Consider the following 18,825-nt stretch of genomic DNA (forward strand, 5'->3'; position numbering starts at 1 on the left):
CATGTTCTTTATGCACTGGATAGATCTCAGAATCCTGACTTTATTCTGCAAAATCTCACGCGGAAATCACATTTGCGGGTCGCTAATTTTCAAAAATTTTCGGGGGGGGGCATGCCTATTTTCGGGGGGGGGAGTATGGCTCACGCCTTCGGCGTTCGCATCTCGGCTTTTCAAAACAGTGACCCTGGCTACGCCACTGCCTAAACACCGCAAAACCATTTCCCCTTTCCGATTACACGCTTCGCTATGAGTGGAAATCAACTTATCAAAATGCCTAAATAATGTGAAAGCTGTTAAAGTTTCGTCATAGTATCCAAGCAGGGAATGGTATTTTTTAGCGTTTGTACGTTCCAAAATACCGGGGGAGCAGACCCCTGGACTATCCTTGTTTTTCTCGGTCTTCGGCGCTCGTCGGGCAGACTATCCCCCGCCCCCCCAAAATTTCTAGACCTGTACGCCTATGACCAGATCACTTGCTCGTGTGTATGTTTTCCTTGACAAGTTTTTCTTGGCAAGTTTTACGATTATACATATCTCGAGTATATTTACGACAATAATCAATATGATAAAATGAGTATATACTGAATCTCAAAAACAAGCAAAAATAATAAATATTCCAAAAACCGCTCAATTGGCTCGAAGATATTGTTGCGCAGTTTCCTTACTTGGAAAGCTGGCATGACTACCTTTTGAACAAGGCTCCTTGTCAAGGAAAACTTGCCCGTCTGTACGGGGCTTTAATCCCGCTATGCTAATTTATTGTTTTAATTCACAGTCAATAAACACCAAAATATCAAATCGTCACGCGTAGCAACGCAGCCAACGCTACTGAACTTGCAAGATTATGAGGCTTGCTGCATTAGTACCCTTTTCCGGAAACTTGACATTTAGAATTTAAAAAAGGGTGCTGAGACCCCTTACATCCGAACATGCACATATAAGGAGCGGGAGGCAGGATACATCATACCTGAAATTAAAAAGGGCATAAAATTGGGGTTAATTTCTCAATATTGTACGATCGTGGTATTTCCGGAGCTAAGGTGCGATATTTCATAATAAGTCACAAAAGGATAGCCATTGACTTGTTCTTGTGGCGCAAGTGGTGTTAAACTCTAGAATTACCACAGGCAATTGAGAAACCACTGAAAACAATCTGGGTTATCGGATCATTTCGACGTTTTTGGTAATATACGTGTAGATATATCTCATGTAAATGATTTTAATGTATGGCGTCATATGTCTGCCAAAATTCATATATCATTTTCAACATTAAAGTCATGATTCGCAACATTAATGTTCGTATTTTAAACATTAAAGTTTGTATTCGCAACTTTAAAGTTGGAATTCCCGACATTAAAGCTTGTATTCCCATCACTAAAGCTCGTATTCACAATGACTGAGCTTGTATTCCCAATATTATTCCGACATTGAAACATCCGACGATATTAATGTCTATATTTCACTATAAAGTTGAATTAATGATGGGTAGCGACAGCATATAATAATATGGAACAGCTGTAACTCAGATACGTCAACTACAAACCACATGCAGTAGTATAGTGTAACTAGTGTTTATTTCTTTATTTTCAATATTTTGTATCTTCCATTCTCCCGTACACAGAAATCTGCTGTATCTGTAGCATCCATTCCCAGAAATGGAAAGCTATATTACTTTGCCCTGTCGTAAACAATAATAGTTTTTTATAATGCTCGGACTGCGCTGTGAAATACGGCGAAAGAAACGGACCTAAAGTATTAACTTTGTCTTTATGATTTGGTATCATCGCTTTTATCGATACGATGCATTTCGCATTTTTTTTACCTATTTCTGACAATGTTTACGCAATGCTTACTGGCAATGGTGCGTAAATTAACCAAGTTTACATATGGTCATATGATTTATTCGTATTGGCCAGACTCTTGTATGTTCAAAACTCGAAAATGTATACTGCGGCTTTGGGTAAGCCCACTAGTTTTCCACTGGGCGAAACCAGCCTAACGATGGAAACCAGCCTAACGATAAAAATCTGGTAACATAGAGTCATAGACTCGTATCATTTTCAGGGAACAGTGTAAAGACAGGAATCATTGTACTCAAAACAACTCGACGGTTGAAAGAAGCAGCAACTATGAAATATCTTATCATTATTGCAACAATCTTTGCTCAGCTGTTGGTAATACAAGAAGCCCATGGGTATCCAAATGGTGCGCCTAAGAGTACGTGTTCTAACCTAACACCAGGTCACGGAAAGAAATTAAGTGGAGATCACCCGTTCAATTTAACTGTCCAGATAATGAAATCGTCACATGAAATTGAAGTAATGATAACACCAAAAGAGAATACCACGATATTCCAAGGTTTCATTCTACAGGCAAGAAAGATTGGAGATACGAAGCCAGTGGGAGAATTTGTCGCAGTACCGGATAACACGAAAGCTGTAGAATGCGATCATGGCAATGTAAAATGTTTTCATATTTTCCCCTTTTTTCTCAATGAGTGAAGAGGTCGTTAAGATGCCGCCCCCAGCCCACAATCTTTTTAGTCGGATATGGAGGAATTAAAAAAATCTTGAAGTGGCCTAAAGCAGACCCTTACTGACGCTCAGACATTGCAGACATGAAGTTACACCGCTAGTTTATTATCTTTTTCATATCATCTAGGTGACCTAGGAAAGTCTTATCCATGCATGCATGGGCGTGTATATAGAGTAGCACCTCATGAATAGGGCCATTAAGCCTGGTCTTATCAGTTTCATTTCTTTCAGGATACCGCTACGCACAGTAATACCGCAAACAAAGCAAGTTTAACATTCAGATGGATCTCTCCTGTCCCCTTCGATGCAAGTATACAGTTTCACACAACTATTGCCATCAAAAAAGATTCCTACTGGAAAGGAATTGTGTCTAGCGAGGTATTTAGTCAATACATTAGTCAATGCATCATAACATCATTAGAATAAATATATCTTCTAAAATACCCCGTTAAACCAATACATAATCATATTCATATTCATATTCCTGACTTTCTAATTCTATTGTTTTTATTATATATTTTTTTCTCACAGGTACCAATACTAGCCTTAGACAGCAAGGCATTGCCATCAGCCGTGACAAGCTCAACATTAATGTTCATTACTTTTGTTTTTGTGTGTCAGTTATTCATGTAATTTTTTTGTCGTCCAGACTCCAGACTAAGTTCTGTATGAAGTATAACCTATTGAAATTATGTTTCACTCTCAACGTATAAAATTTAAACCGAACATTAGCACGATATTAATTGTTAACGACGGCATAAATTCGCACTTTAGTTATAATCTTGCATTATTCAAATATACAGTAATCTCTTTTTCGTATTTTTAAAAGCCAATTAACCACAACACCTTTGTTGATTCACTTATTCTTATCTTTTAAAGACATATTGTATCCAAAGCATGTATGACATGTTTTCTAAACTGAAAAAAAGCTCAACCAGTGCTAATTTAAAATTATTGCACCGCTTTCTATACCGCAAGCCCCGCACTCCTATTTTTTTCAGCTAGTATTTTTTCTTGTTTTTGCCAGCATCAAATAATTTCATGAATCACTTCTTAGCTCAGAATCCACTCCATCCTTCTTTTTAAAAATTTTATAGGTCTTAAGTAAAATGGGACATCCACTAAAGGTTTTTGTTTAAATCGGTATTTGTTTGTAAAAAAATTCGATTTTTCTATCGATTTACTAAATAAATTTCAACATGATACTTGCCAACCAAGTCGCGCATGCGCACATTGGGCGAAAAACCGATTTGGCTTCAGTTCGTATCTGTATATATCTCATCTGTGATTTTGCGCACGAGGACATTTGAAACTGACGCGTTAATTAAACGACCGTTTTAATTAGATGACGGCATCAAATAAAATTCTGGATGTTATCTCATTGATTTTGAAATTCAGAAATTGATTAACGGAACTTAGAATATCAATTTAGTTGCCGAAATAGAAAACGATAAGAGTCTGTCGGATAGTTTCGCTACGGGTAAGTGAAAAAAAAAATAGTTCGAACAAGAGTGCATGTGATAGATCAATGGCCAACCCCACGGATGAAGATAGTCGTGAACTGAAGCATCGTTAAGATGAAGGAACTATGGACAGCCGAGGAACTTACAGTAAACTTTGTAAACCGAACTACAATGCGAATTGCAAATTTAAAAAAACGACTCAATGAACAATTGAAAACGATAAAATTATTGCAAGAAAACAGGGAGAAACATGAAGATTCGTCAGAACAAGACCAGGAAGAAAAATCAATTCGCAACTCTCATATTTCGGAAGAGCATTTCCATTTTACATCCGACACAAAAGGAAAAAGAGTTGCAGTTAACAAGGTGAAAAAACAGGGGAACTTTCAAGGAAAGGAAGCGAAGCAATCATGCATGACGAGACTAATCGGTAAAGGATTCATCCAACCTCAAAGGCAAAGAGGAAAACGTCGTCGCCGTGGTGTACCTTTGAAAGACTTCTTATATCATCCTCTTGTGGTAGAGTGTTATGCTTCTGGTCCGGAAGAGCTAACGAAAGACGAATTCTTACGGCAACTACGACTAATACCAATATCATATTTCCAGACAAACAGTAGCCAAAAGTCCAGTCCTGCGTTTGAAGAAAGAATTTGTGAAAATTGTGGTAAAAAAGCTATCTAAATAACCTGATTATTTTAAATACAAATTTATAAATTCATCTCAATGTCAGTTAATATTCGAAAAAATCATGCAACAAACACTTTCTCCAGTTAAAATCCTTCCTAACAATAGTAAGAATTGATTTGCTTAAAAAGTTGAAGTACAAAAAATTAAAATTTTATTACACATAGCAATGCATGTTAAGTACAGATTTACAAATATTTACTTTCTGATCGATAAGTATTCCATCGTATACTAACAAAACCAGGGTTAACATTTAATTCTAACTGTCACTATCTAAATAATCTGGATTTAAGAGTTGAGCTCACCTAATTAAACCTCACCTAATGCACATGCTTACTAAATTAATTATACAAAGGGAGATATATGTATAAGAAAATAGTTGTTATAAAAGATTGATTTAAAGTTACGTCGTAACAAGGCTTTCCTAATACTAAATATAGATAGTTCAAAATGATCTTTCATGGTCGTGATTGAAAATATGAAAATTCAAGCTTTTCTATTCGCTATTTAATAAGTTGTGTATAACTAACCTACAAAAAAATTCAGGAAGACTTCGAAGTCTTCTAAAACTAACCAAGCCGTGTACGTACTTATTTTGACACTATTTTATAAATGTTACTAAAAATGAGCTTCTTCAAATTTTCTTCCATTGCTTTGCTCGTGGGTTTGAACGCCATAATTCAGTTGTCCTGGGTTACCATGCCAATATTGTCTTGCACTTGTTGGCTTTTTTCTGGCATATCCTGGCCGTAAAACACGTGTGCATCTGATCAACAACGAAAGCATACATGAAGATCACGGCTTCCTTGGATTCCATATAACGATTTTATTCCATAACGAACTTATTCTAGCATGTGCATGTCCCCGCACACTATCCTAGCTTATCTTCAGGTATGAGGATAATGCAGGTACTGAGAATATAAAGCGTTTTCTTATGACATACTATAGAACCGGTTAGGTTGAAGGTTGGAGCTGTATGGCGTGCACCTCTCATAAAAGAGAGCCTGCGTGTAAGCTATGTCTTCATTCTGCCAGTCCAACTATATTAACACAATCTGACAACCACTAGGCATTAGTATATCTTATACTAATTGATGCATATTTTATTGACATTTGCAGTCAAACACGTTTGAACGCCAACTATCGTCGAAACCACAACTTCCAAGTCGGTCACAACTGGCAAAATAGGCGAACCCACTTTGCTTATGTGTTTGACTGGGGAAAACGTCGTCGCAGTATTGATTTGCAGGATGAATTATTGGAGTCTTTGAAGATTGAAAGAGAAGTAAGTTTGCGAGACTGCAGAAACAACGCACCAATTAGTTCACAGGAGTAAATCCTTTTGTTGAGCTCCGATCGCTTGCTTTATATTATAAACTAATGAAGCGTATACATGCTCAGAATGTTTAAGGTAATTTTATTTTTTCCTCTCAGCCCAGCTGAAACTAGCTTTCAACTGGCTATCAAAACCCAGGGGCGCCGTGGGTGTGCTAATAGGGAGCTTTAGCAGTGACTACGAGTACGACTACGAGAACGAGATTCGTCATTCTCGCGCGTTGTTTGCTTACGCCATCAGCCAAAACTCGTATTCGTCGAGCTTTTGAGTACGAGTTTTTTGGCAAATTTCGTACTCGAAAGCCCAACGACTACGAGTTTTGGCTGATGGCGCAAGCAAACAACGCGCGAGAATGACGAATCTCGTACTCGTAGTCGTACTCGTAGTCACTGCTAAAGCTCGCTAATGTAGGGGTGGCCAAAGGCAACATTATTCCGACCAGCACGTTTTTTTTCCGACATCTTTATAAGAAAAAAGTAACGAATATTGATAAAGCTGACAGGGGGTTTTGGGCAAGGACGCGCATGCATTTGCTATGACAAAGATCACGAGCTACGACTACTAATTTAAATTGAAGCTTCATGCACAATGAATATGACAGTCATGACAGATAAATATTCACGTTTTACATACGCTTTTCAATTGAGTAGTTGAATAATTTTTGATACAGTTAACTGTTTGTGGGAAAACTGTATTACAGAGATTTCTAATCCACGTGCATTAACAAATAACGCGATACGTTATTTCACGATACTCTATTATAGCTTTGTAATCTTAGTGGATGAGCATACAGCGTATTCCATACGCAACATTTGTTTATAACCAAAATATAAACATTCGCAATTGCTTCAATCCTCTCATCAGTTTAGTTCTTCCGCTGTACTGTCGTGGTACCTTATCTTTGTAGCTATAAACTTCAGGAACCGTTTGACTAAAAGTACTAACTTGAAAAGGATTTGCTGTAGCTCCAGCATTCTGATACGGAACATGCTGGTGTTTCTTTAGACGGTCACCATATAATGCATTAAACTGTATAAACTCACTGAACAATAAATGCGTTCGAAAGTACATCACCATTCATGATTTTATCGCGCCAATCTCCAACATTTCGAAAATTACATTCCTTGCGTAATGTTATATTAATAGAAAATATGTTTATCGGAAACCGGAAACGTTCGGAAGAAACAGCTAGTTTAGCCTGCGCGACAACAGTATAATAGAAAATTGGGGTAGTGTCGTACCGTATAATATTAGAAATAACCGCGTCTATTTTCTGATAGTTCAAATACTTTTGGGTTGTTCAAAATACAATATATACTCCGACAACATGCAATGTTCGTAAATTTCCGACAGGTTTTAATCCTGGGGGGCCATGGCCCCCCCCTGGCCCCCCCCCCCCCCCGGCCACGGCGCCCCTGTCAAAACCTTGGTCAAAAGATATCAATACGAATGTCCCTACATAGAAAATCTCGCAATCTCTGTCCCGAACGATCATGTTACGAATATAACAGCTGCAAGAGAGACAATCTGTGTTGTGATGAAACTTCAGAGTTTCCTTCCCAACGCAAGAGTTTGGGACATTTTGCAAGTATATATTATACACTTAATGTATGCTCCCGAGGGAAATAGTTTATAGTGAGTTTTGTTTAAGTAAAAACTAATAATTTAGTAAAAACTAATTACCCCGGCGCTAGCGACGGAGTTGAAAATTGGCCATGGATTGTTTTTTTTTGTTTTTTCTTGATTTTCGTCGTCGCAAGTGTGTAATGGTGCGAAGTATACTAGTATTTGTATAGTCAATTTTTCTGAAATTAATGAGGAGGAAGTAATACATCAATTGCGAAGTCTCAAGATCTCAAAATCCACAGGATTAGACAACATCCCTGCCAAAGCTTTAAAAATTTCTGCGGATATTCTTGGCCCGTCATTAACCAGGATATTTAATCTTTCTATTGAAAAAGGTCAATATGTTGATGAGTGGAAAAAAGCCTGGGTTACTCCTATTTACAAATCTGATGATAGGTTAAAGCGCGAAAACTATCGCCCTATATCAATCCTACCTATCGTCAGTAAAATACTTGAGAGATGTGTTTTTAATCAAATCTACAAATTTCTTAATGACAATTCGCTCCTCTCAAAATATCAACATGGTTTCCGGCCTAAACACTCAACTCTTACTGCCCTGACTCAGATGTGCGATGCTCTCTACGAAAATATGGACAATGGTCTACTGAGTGGCATCGTTTTTCTAGATATTCGTAAAGCCTTTGATTCACTTGATCATAATATTTTACTTCATAAATTAAAAGACCAATTTGGAATATCGGGCACTGAGTTGAGATGGTTTGATTCTTACTTAACTGCTAGGGAACAAGTCTGCATTGTCAATAATATAATGTCATCGTCAAAAAGGACTGTTTCTGGGTGCCGCAGGGATCTATCTTAGGTCCCCTGTTATTTTTACTTTACATTAATGATTTACCCGATTGCCTTCAAAAAACTACTCCTCATCTATATGCCGATGATACCCAAATTTGTTGCAGTTCTAACAGTTTGTCTGAATTAACCGAAAACCTTAATCATGATTTGAATAGAATTGGCGAATGGCTTTCTAGAAATAAACTACAACACCATCCAACTAAGACTAAAATAATGTTTGTCGGCTCCAAACATCGTATTAGGTCAATTACCTCTGATATTTCACTGACATTGAATAACCAACGGATCTCCAGAGTTCACTCATTTACATGTTTGGGGCTCGAACTAGACGAAAATCTTACCTGGAGTCCACATATTCAGGCGATTTGCAAAAAAGTTGGTGCAGGTTTGGGCACATTGAGACGTATTAAACCAATCGCACCAAAAACCTCTCTCCAAACAATTTATCGGGCTCTGATTCAGCCGTACTTTGATTATTGTTCTCCTATTTGGGGTGTCTGTGATCAAAACTTAAGAGATAAACTCCAAAAATTTCAAAACCGTGCAGCCCGAATCATAACCGGTGCGAGTTACGACATTAGATCTGCTGATGTTCTTCGATCTCTTGATTGGGACAACTTAGAGACAAGACGACGTACTAGTAAATCAATACTAATGTACAAAGTCTTGAACAACTACGTAGGCCCCACGTTGAAAGAAACCTTGATTAGACGCAATCAAATGCAAACTAACTATGAACTTAGAAATAGTCATACAGATCTGGCTCTTCCTAAGCCAAAAAGAGAATTTTTAAAAAAGAGCTTTAAATATAGTGGAGCTAAGTTATGGAATAGTCTCCCTATCAACACCAGACTGGCTGAGTCCATTCATGCATTCAAAAGCCAGCTGAAACGTAACTCCAACGTAACCAATATATCCTAACTATAATATCCGGGGTCACACTAACTTGTACATAGTCATTATATATTTTCCTACATTTTTGTAATTTTTAATCTTGTAGACACCCCCCGTGGAAATCAACTTATTGTTGTCGGGGCTAGTGTCTTTAAATAAAGTTTTACATACATACATACCGTATTCATCTATATCCCAGTTTTGTCTTCCAAGAGTTGTGGTGCACAGCTTTGGCTAATTTTCCGATGCGCGATTCGATTTCGCTCGCCTGATACGACAATTCCTCCAAGAGGAAAAAATAAAAAGTTCTTTTCATGCTATTGATTAAGTTTATATTGAATTGGGGTAAGAATATATTTAATACATGTAGATTCTGGTCCTATTTTAATAATATCGCTGTTATTTCGCCGTTTAACAAGATGTGGTCGTGCATGTATGGGCGCGTTGACACGTCCGCAGTTTGCACAGGATTGAAGATTTAATATTACTATATAAGCGCAATTCCAAAGGCAAAGTTTAAGACAAAATGAATGTATCATGCGGTTTATTTACATTCTTGAACAATTGAACTTCTATACTTTTTTAATTACGATATGTGCATGCTTCTGAATTTCGCGATCGAAATATACACCGTGCAAGCATTAGCGCGATAATGGTAAGAGGTAATCCAATACACCACTTTTTTGCTCCATTGGAGTAAAGATTCTTATTAGAACACAATTCTTATTTAACACATTTTAATTACTGAAGAACAATCTGAATTGTATAGTTTTCTTGTTTTAAACGTGGTCAAAGCGTCCATCAACCAGCTCTTTTAAAAATGCACCAACCTAGAATATATATTAAAAACTGTAAATCGAGACCACAATCGTTTTTTATGAAATTACATATTTAATTTTATATATAAAAAAAAATTCTGCACTATAACGAAATATCCTTGATGAAATCCTTCTTTTTCATCTCTTGGCATGCAGAACCCTTTTGATAGAATATATTTGATTTATAAATATGGCTTACATATTAGAAACACTGGAATGAGTTGCACGATGTACGATTACGTGCAGTAATCAGCAGTAGTGATATATCTTAACATGTTTGTAGTACGTTGATGGTATTGTTAGTAACATGTTTTTTTTACCTTTTTGACATCATTTAGCGCCTCTCCAACCATTGCCTCGATTTCTCGTGATAGCCCAATCAACTCTCCTGCAGTATATGCAACAGGTCTCGTTTTATTGAACTGTGTTTGACCCTCTTCTTCCATTTTCTCTTGTTCATCTTCTTCCTGTTTCCCAAATTTTCCATTAGGTTCTCTATCGTTACGAATGCTCTCAACTTGTTCTTCTTCAGCAGCCATTTTAGCATCCTCCACTAACTCATCTTCAGCATGGTTTGGCAAATACCAGAAATTCATAGATATGGTTTTGCTATAAGTGTCATTTACAACATTTAAGACCATACTGCATGGGTACTACAGGAACTTTCCAAGAATTATGTCATGTATGTTTAACTTCAATTCAAAAATTTTTTCTGTTCAAATGTTCAAACGAACTGGTTGGAAATTCCTAGTCCTGGGCATGAATATGAGTAAATTTCGAAAAATTTAATGGCGCGTTACTGTCGTATGCTATACCTGTCACTCTCTGACTCAATGTAATGCCACCAGTAGTTTGGAATGTACAAGACATCACCGGGTGCAACCACAGCATCAACACCAGTGATGTTGCGGAATTTTGGAAACTTTTCAAAGTCAGGAAAATCAAAATTTACCTACAAAAATCAATAGAGAACGACTTCTTTCTTCCTTGTCTTAAATACAGTTTAACCAATGGGTATCAATACTAAACAGTAATATGAGCTATAACATCTAAGAATAGGAACAACAACAAAAAATATCACAGTCAACCGCATGAGGTTCCAAAGGTCATTTGAAGTTTCAATTAATATATAATTATTGTCTTCCACAAACCGATAGCCCTTGTATGTAGCACTCAGTTGGGCAAAGTTTTACACGGTAACGGATAGTGAAAGGGGGCGAAATAACGTTCTTCATCTCGTAGAGTTGGAAAAAAACAACTAGTTTTTAATTTACTATACCCTGGCCTTGAACTATGATGCGTGGTATACCTGTGTCTGTCGATCATGAGGATGATAAACAGGATAAGGATAGAGGAACTTGTAATTTTCTGGACTGAACAAAATACATCGCTTTTTACCATGAATCTACAAGATAATTTCAAATTATACGTTGGCCGCAGATAGATAGATAGATAGATACATACTCTGAATCTAATTAGAAATGCATATGTTGTGTAATATGATTGAAATCCCATGCAAATGTGATAATATGCAATTCTAATTAGACTTCGAGTATATATCTATCTATCTATCTGCGGCCAACGTTTTTGCAAATGGGTGTATATATATAAAAATATTGTCATCGCTACACGGTGTTTCACGCTCAAGGCGATCATCAGGCGAAATATATATATATATATATAAGTCAAGCGGAACTGCTGGCACTGCAGACATTTTGTATACCATATAGTTGATCAAAATTAAACAACTGAACGCATATTCTGTGACCTCGATCGAAGCTAAACGACTGCACGCATATTATGCGCGATCCAAATTAAACGTCTGCTTGTGTTGGCTATTTTGTATATTTTGGGAACTCGATCTAGTTTATATATATATATAAACACTGGTGTAGTAATTATATAACCAGAACCAACCTGTAGAAATAGGTTCTCCATAATATCATAATGGGCGGGTGTTACGACTCCGCTCATGCCAACAAGGAAAAGATTAACATCGAGTCTACCCCATGACAGTTTCTCTTTCATATCTTTCAACCACTTCGTATTAAACATCAACACATCATCCTGCATGTCTGAATTTAGAGATTCCTTTTCAAGGCTGCTCTATAAAATAAGATAAATATATATCATCATTAAAACTAATACATATATCTTATGTATAGTAATGAATGAAATGAATGAAGGATTTCGTAGGGTTTTATGATCAGAATTTATGGATAAACGTCTAGAAAATATAGCCTTTCATTTCACTACTATATACAGACTATACATCGAGGTAGCTAACTACTAAAAAACAACTAAAGCCGCGAACTGTATACGTGGGTGAAGCCTGCGTTCTCCACTAGGCGAATTTGTTCGCGCCAACAGAAAAAAAGTAGGAAGCGATTCTACTTTTTCCCGGCGAATTTTTTCGCAAACCAATCACATCACTGGATTTCAGATATCGCGTCGTGCGAATAAATTCGCCTAGTGAAAAACGGGCGTGAGTTTTCCAGCATGCACATGCTAATGTAATTCGTCGTGCCTTGTTGCTCCATAAAGTCAAACTGGGAACATCACAGTGCTTCTGGCGTCGTTTAATTTTTAAACTATGCAAAACGGCAGCAATTTGACCTTAAGGCTTAACTTGTACCTGCAAATATGCTTTTGTGCCATTTCCAGCTTTTTCAAGCTCGTCAATCTGATTGAGGAACTGTATAAAACTCATCTCAGTCACATTATGTGGCGGACTCCATGTTATATTTTCTATGATTTCCTTGGAGCTCTCACGATTGTAGAATAAGAATCTTCTTGTTGGGGACTTGTAAACTGTGAGATTAGGTGACAGTAAATTCTCTTTCAAATATTCAATTGTCCACCCCTGTGTGATCTCACCAAAATAACAGTTCTTCAAAACAATTGGAACCTGGATTTATAAAACATATATTAATCAGCTTTTTGCAGTGCGCAAATACTAACTCAGCGGATTTTTTTTTGCAGTGCAGCCAAAGAGTTTAACGTGCATGGTTTATCATTACTCCATTACTCACCCCCTTTTTCATTTCTGCTATGGCTTCTTCGCTTCTACATTCGACGGCCCTAATCGGAGTTGTTGGAAATGTGTAACGTCCAATAAAGTCAGAATAATCATTGCGGTTTGCACTACAAATTTCTTCGGCCTTTTTACAGGCCTCGAAGGCAACAATTCTTCGTGTTGCCCAGACCAATAGGGCAAAAATCATCACATCCAAGGACAGCATTGTGAATGACCACTGTCTACGTTGCGACATGTTAAACTCTATAAGCGCAAATAAACTAAACACTTTTTATGCTGAAAAGGAAGTTGAAAAATGACATATATAATATATATATGCATGGCACGGAAGTGCGGTCTTTGTTTAATCTTCTGCGGTAGAAAATACCGAGAAATTACTAGATTAACTGTGCAGAATTACTAGATTGACTGTGCAGATTGCAGAACTACTAGATTGACTGATGCAGAATGACTAGATTGACTGATGCGGAATTACGAGATTGACTGATGCATCTCGAGTCTGGTTTTTCAATTATAAAATAGGAAAATATAAATCCGACTTGATTAATTCAAAGTATACCGGTTTCAATCGGACAAACAAAGGCTTTAAAGCTTTAATTTAGGGTGTAAATCTTAAACAAATCAATACTCAAATTCCTAATATAAACAAATATTGTTCATTTCCTTGATGGACTGAACCATCTCTGCGCATATAGGCCTAGCGTAGGCTTGCTATATTATATTCTAAAATACATTTGATAGCATCACATGGCAGCTGTGCATGAGTATGTCACTATCATGTGTATAATGCGCGTGAATACATGGCTGCATGCCACGTGAAACGCAAGGGCTAAATAAAATAAAATATAATTATATTATTTCAAATGATAAATTATATTAAATTATATTATTTCATGAAAGCCAAGTTTCTTGCGCTGTTTTTCTGTTTTGCAGTCTGGTATATACCGCAGTATAAAAAGTAGGCTACACAGTATACAGAAGTATACAGTATAAAAAAGTACGTTTCAAAATAGCTTCTTATTGAGTAAAGTTATCGAAATGAACAAATGTACAACTTTTATTAGTTAGACGAAAGACTAAACTAGATTTTGATATGTTATACATGTATTTTTTACGCGGAAGATTAATGGAGATACTACTTTTCAAAATCGCTATACATTACTTCGGGATGTCTAAGAAATATGCAAAATACGCTGCATGTATAAAACTAATATAATTAAGCTTTGCTTAACTGAACCACCGAAGCACGCATATAACAGTAGATTAACTTAACAAACGTCAATGGCTTGTATATCAATGCTTGCATAACATTTTTTACATGTATTACGTTCGGTTTTCAAAACATTTCCAATGTGCTTCATTGATATATTACTTATATATTAATATTGAAGAGGATAGCTAAATTGAGTCAAATTCTTAAAATACTTTGGGGAAAAAATGAATTCCTAAAACGTTCAGTTTTACCATGGATAGTTAAAGATTATCCATGGTTCTACATAAATAATTATACGATATTTACATTTTGGTCGTAATTCGTATCCAAATACCATTATTATAGTTCTCTGAGTTTTTCATTACATATGTTCTTCACTTCTTCTCAATGAAACGTTCACATAATTTTTCTCGCCGATCCCTCAACGACGTCGCATTCGTTGTAATCAATGGCAATGCTTCGTCATACGGAGGAATATTTTCCTAATATTAACCAGGACAGCAATGACAGTGATCAAATTAATACCCCAGAAAATGCTGGAAAGAAGTTTGACCAAACCATATCAAAGATTACAAACGGCTTCGTGACCAAAAGGTTTAGCCTGATTAGGGCCATTTATATACGAGCGAAAATAAGCCGCAGGTTAAATAAGTCGCGAACAGTGCGTTTATACGGGATATTGTTAAAATTATACGTAATTGTCCGCTTGCAAACACTCGTATAAACGACTCAAATTCGCCGCTGTCGACTGTGGTAAGTCGCTGCCGCCGAGACAGACTCGATCAACGCCCACACAGACCGGACGCGATTTGGTTTTTCATTTTCCAAAAGCATATAACTATCATAATATCATTATATTCTTGTAGATTACTTAACGATAATACATTTTGACTACTCTGGCGTTCATATAGGTTCCAAATTTTGCTTCCAGAAATTAATTACGCGTTGCCGCACCGCGTCAGTGCAGTCTGTGTCGTTCTTCAGACGTTTATACGCCGGAGAACTTCGCGGTTTAAATTAGCTCACAATGTTTCCTTCAAGAATTGAATTTTTTTGCTTTAAAAAACTGAAAATTCGAGTTGCGTTGGCCTAGTTGTGCCTGTGTAGACCTAAAGCCTCGGCTACATTAGGCTGCGGTTTATTTTAATCTGCTCGCGACTTAATAAGTTTATTGTGCTTTAATTTAATTTGCATGCATGGTCAACAATCATATCAGCTCAAATATGATGAGGAAGTTCATGCTCATTCAGGAAGAGATGATTTCAAATTTCTGGAGGAACATTTCGAGGAGCTGATCAGAGCAGTTCCTTCAGGTTAGGAAATGAACTGATCACAAATTTTCAGAACGCTTTTATTGGCACGACTTTAACATTCGGTTTTCAAAACGTTTGCAATTTGCTATTTGTTTAAGAGTCTAAATATTAAACAGGCCGGACACTGACAGTGATTTAATCATATCAAAATAACACGCCCAGAAAATGCTGAAAGGAAGTTGAAGTTTGATTGTGGTTCCATCAACCATGCATGCCAGAACGCCCATGGTGCATGGTATAACGGAAATTGCATGGACATCACCGCCACCGGATTGGTCCGGAGAGCTGCAGACCAGGAATATATAAGACGCGATCTTTTCCACTGCTTTCATATACTCGAACTGTCGAAGATATATAGTTGATTCTGTGAGACAAGTTGATTCTACTAAGGAAGTTGGTTCAAGACAAGATGAAGCTCGCTGTAACCTGCTTATTTTCCATGATTCTTTGTTTAACAGCTGGATTTTGGTAAGTAGCGAGTTCTTATAAAACGCAATAAATGTTCTGTTGTATTAATTGCAAACCATTCAGCCATCACTCTAATCGGGGGGCATGTCTTTTTATCGTCTATATAATTATATAGCTATATTTTTGTTTTAACATGCATGTTTACTATGGGCGAAAATTAATTGATGTGGGTGAAATAGTATGTATACTTCTCATTGTGATCTTCTCATCATTTGTCGTTGGAGGTAAATTGGTTGCATGACAGTTTCATGCGAGCGGTTTTTAATGAATTTTTTTATTCAGTTCGGCACAATGGAACAGCAGAAATTACAACTACCGATTGGGGAGAAATACCAATCTCAATCATAACGGCCTCAATCATCGAAGCAATAATGGACGACACAACACAAACCTCAACTACAGACAAGTGAACTACAATTATCGTGGTAATCGGTGGAACACCAATGTCAATCATAACTTCAGATCCAGGTAATCACTGCATTGAATGAGCAATAGAATTTTAACTACTTTAGTCGCTATACTTAAAATCATTAAAACCGAACGTAGGCTAGCATCTGCATATCCCCGATACACTATCAGTAAGCATGAAGGATATGCATTTAGAGTATAGTCAGTATTAAAGCATCTTCTTTTTAGCAAGTAGCATACATAAAATGAATTAAACATCTGGTGAACTGATATTAGTGATTGATTGGATCGGAATCAAGTTATTTTGTAATGCCAAGTTATTACCACATGCATATAGTTATAGGATCGCTATATAGATAGAATCTAAAGGCTGCAGCTGTATTACTCACCCATTCAGTGAGCAGACCATGTTTTACTCTTGCGAATTCAACCATTATGACAGCCTCTACACTTTAGTTTATCTTAACACACCTATATTTTACCCAAAGTTAGGACTGAGAGATTTAAACGAGTATTTATAAACAGACGTCTCTTCGAACTTTAGATTCAAGCTTTTATTAGACATAAGTTACTATGCATGTTATACTTTTGTAAATATAGAATCAATGTACATTTTTTAAATGTAAAACTCTTATGTCTGCATGTCTAAGGGTTATTATCCTCATTATAAACTATTACTTACTTACTATACCAATGCATATACATGTATATTTTTTACACATGTAGGCAAACAAATTTTAACGCCAACTATCGTCGAAACCACAACTTCAACGTCGGTCACAACTGGCGAAATAGACAAACCAACTTTGGCTATAAGTGGAACTTTGGAAAACGTCGTCGCAGTATTGATTTGCAGGATGAACTACTGGAATCTTTGAAAATCGAAAGACAAGTAAGTCTGCGAGACTGAAGAAACAACGTACCAATTAGTTCAAAGGAACAAGTCGTTTCAATGAGTTGCCAATCGCTTACTTATAAAGCGCGCATGCCCTCGATCAGTGTAAATCCTAATCAAGGTTTTTTTTTCTTTAGCCCAGCGTATTTCTGAAGAATCTTCAACTGGCTATCAAAACCTTGGTCAAAAGATATCAATACGAATGTCCCTACATAAAAAATCTCGCAATCTCTGTTCCGAACGATCATGTTACGAATGTAACAGCTGCAAGAGAGACAATCTGTGTTGTGATGAAACTTCAGAGTCTCTTTCCCAACAGTTTGAGACATTTTGTAAGCAGCTATATAAGGTTTATATATTTTATAAGTAGCTATAAAGTGTGTAAGTAATGAGGTTTATATTTTTTTTAGATTTTGAAAATGATCGAGTATCACAATCGCATCTTTGAAATTGAAGACTTCTTCAGTGTTGACCCTGTAGATGAAACTGAATCTGAGAGTGACTACGTTTGCGGGGTGAGTTAATTCACTTGTACATATTGTACTAGTCCTAAAATAGAACCTTTATCACACGTATAGAAGATGATTCAATATTTAAAAGTACGGGCGTTTGAAGTTAAATGAAATAATAAAAAACCGCGTCCTTGTTCCATGGTGCTCGCGCGTGTATGCACGAGTTGATTCAGGTGCACATGATTCAATCTAGAATTCTATAAAAACGACAAAAACGACTAATTGCAAAACAAAATTTTCTTTTACAGCTTCCAGAATCTGCAGTATGCAAAGACGTAATTGACGGCGCTAGACTGCTCGATCTGAAGAAATTTACCACCACTCTCATTACGCTCGCCATGGAATATCAGCAACTATTGGAAGCTTAATTTACTACTACGAACGATAATATAGTGTAATTGCATTATATATTCAGTTATCAATAAATCAAGTGTCATAAAATCTTTCGTCAAGTTTGAAAGATCGTCACGAGTATTAGCAAATCCTTTTACCCATTATTATTACGCTCCAAGATTTTCTTGAGCGAAAATACCAACGTACTCTATCTTTGATAGAAATCTATGGTCTGATCATTGGGTCTGATAAATACATGTCGTCATAAATGGAAAAAATTTCTTTAGAACTAAATTCTCGCAGTATAGCGTAGCCAACCTGACGATTTGTCCCGCTGAGCTGATATTTTGTTGTTCATTGACTGTGAAAACAATAAATTTCTAAAGACTTGAATAATTATAATAACATGAAATTTACATAGTGCCGGGACAAAATTGTCAGGCTGGCTGGCTACGCCGCTGAATTCTTGAGCCAGAAA

General features: G+C 36.6%; 2 protein-coding genes across 2 annotated transcripts in view; one reads left to right on the top strand and one right to left on the bottom strand.

Moving 5' to 3' along the window:
* Positions 1-13,309, bottom strand: part of LOC114524952 (hypoxia-inducible factor 1-alpha inhibitor-like) — a 40,790-nt gene extending 27,481 nt beyond the window's left edge. Inside the window, exon 1 of the mRNA XM_028546203.1 lies at positions 13,201-13,309. Coding sequence (XP_028402004.1) covers positions 13,201-13,212 — 12 coding nt within the window. The 5' untranslated portion in view covers positions 13,213-13,309. The remainder of the gene's footprint in view (positions 1-13,200) is intronic.
* Positions 1,003-3,379, top strand: LOC114524957 (putative defense protein 3). Its single transcript, XM_028546211.1, has 4 exons — positions 1,003-1,183; positions 2,065-2,459; positions 2,766-2,912; positions 3,066-3,379. The coding sequence occupies exons 2-4, from the start codon at positions 2,130-2,132 to the stop codon at positions 3,165-3,167; spliced, it is 579 nt and encodes a 192-aa protein (XP_028402012.1). The 5' UTR covers positions 1,003-1,183; positions 2,065-2,129; the 3' UTR covers positions 3,168-3,379.
* Positions 13,310-18,825: the final 5,516 nt, after the last annotated feature.

This window comes from Dendronephthya gigantea, unplaced genomic scaffold, assembly GCF_004324835.1.
Source record: "Dendronephthya gigantea isolate DGI-Jeju-01 unplaced genomic scaffold, DenGig_1.0 000032F, whole genome shotgun sequence".
NCBI lineage: Eukaryota > Metazoa > Cnidaria > Anthozoa > Malacalcyonacea > Nephtheidae > Dendronephthya > Dendronephthya gigantea.

Bases quoted from the DNA above. Each gene is read 5' to 3' on its own strand.
- LOC114524957 (XM_028546211.1), top strand. From the start codon at position 2,130: ATGAAATATCTTATCATTATTGCAACAATCTTTGCTCAGCTGTTGGTA. The intron at 2,460-2,765 runs GTAAAATGTTTT...CATTTCTTTCAG, and splicing joins TAGAATGCGATCATGGCAAT to GATACCGCTACGCACAGTAA. The intron at 2,913-3,065 runs GTATTTAGTCAA...TTTTTCTCACAG, and splicing joins AAGGAATTGTGTCTAGCGAG to GTACCAATACTAGCCTTAGA.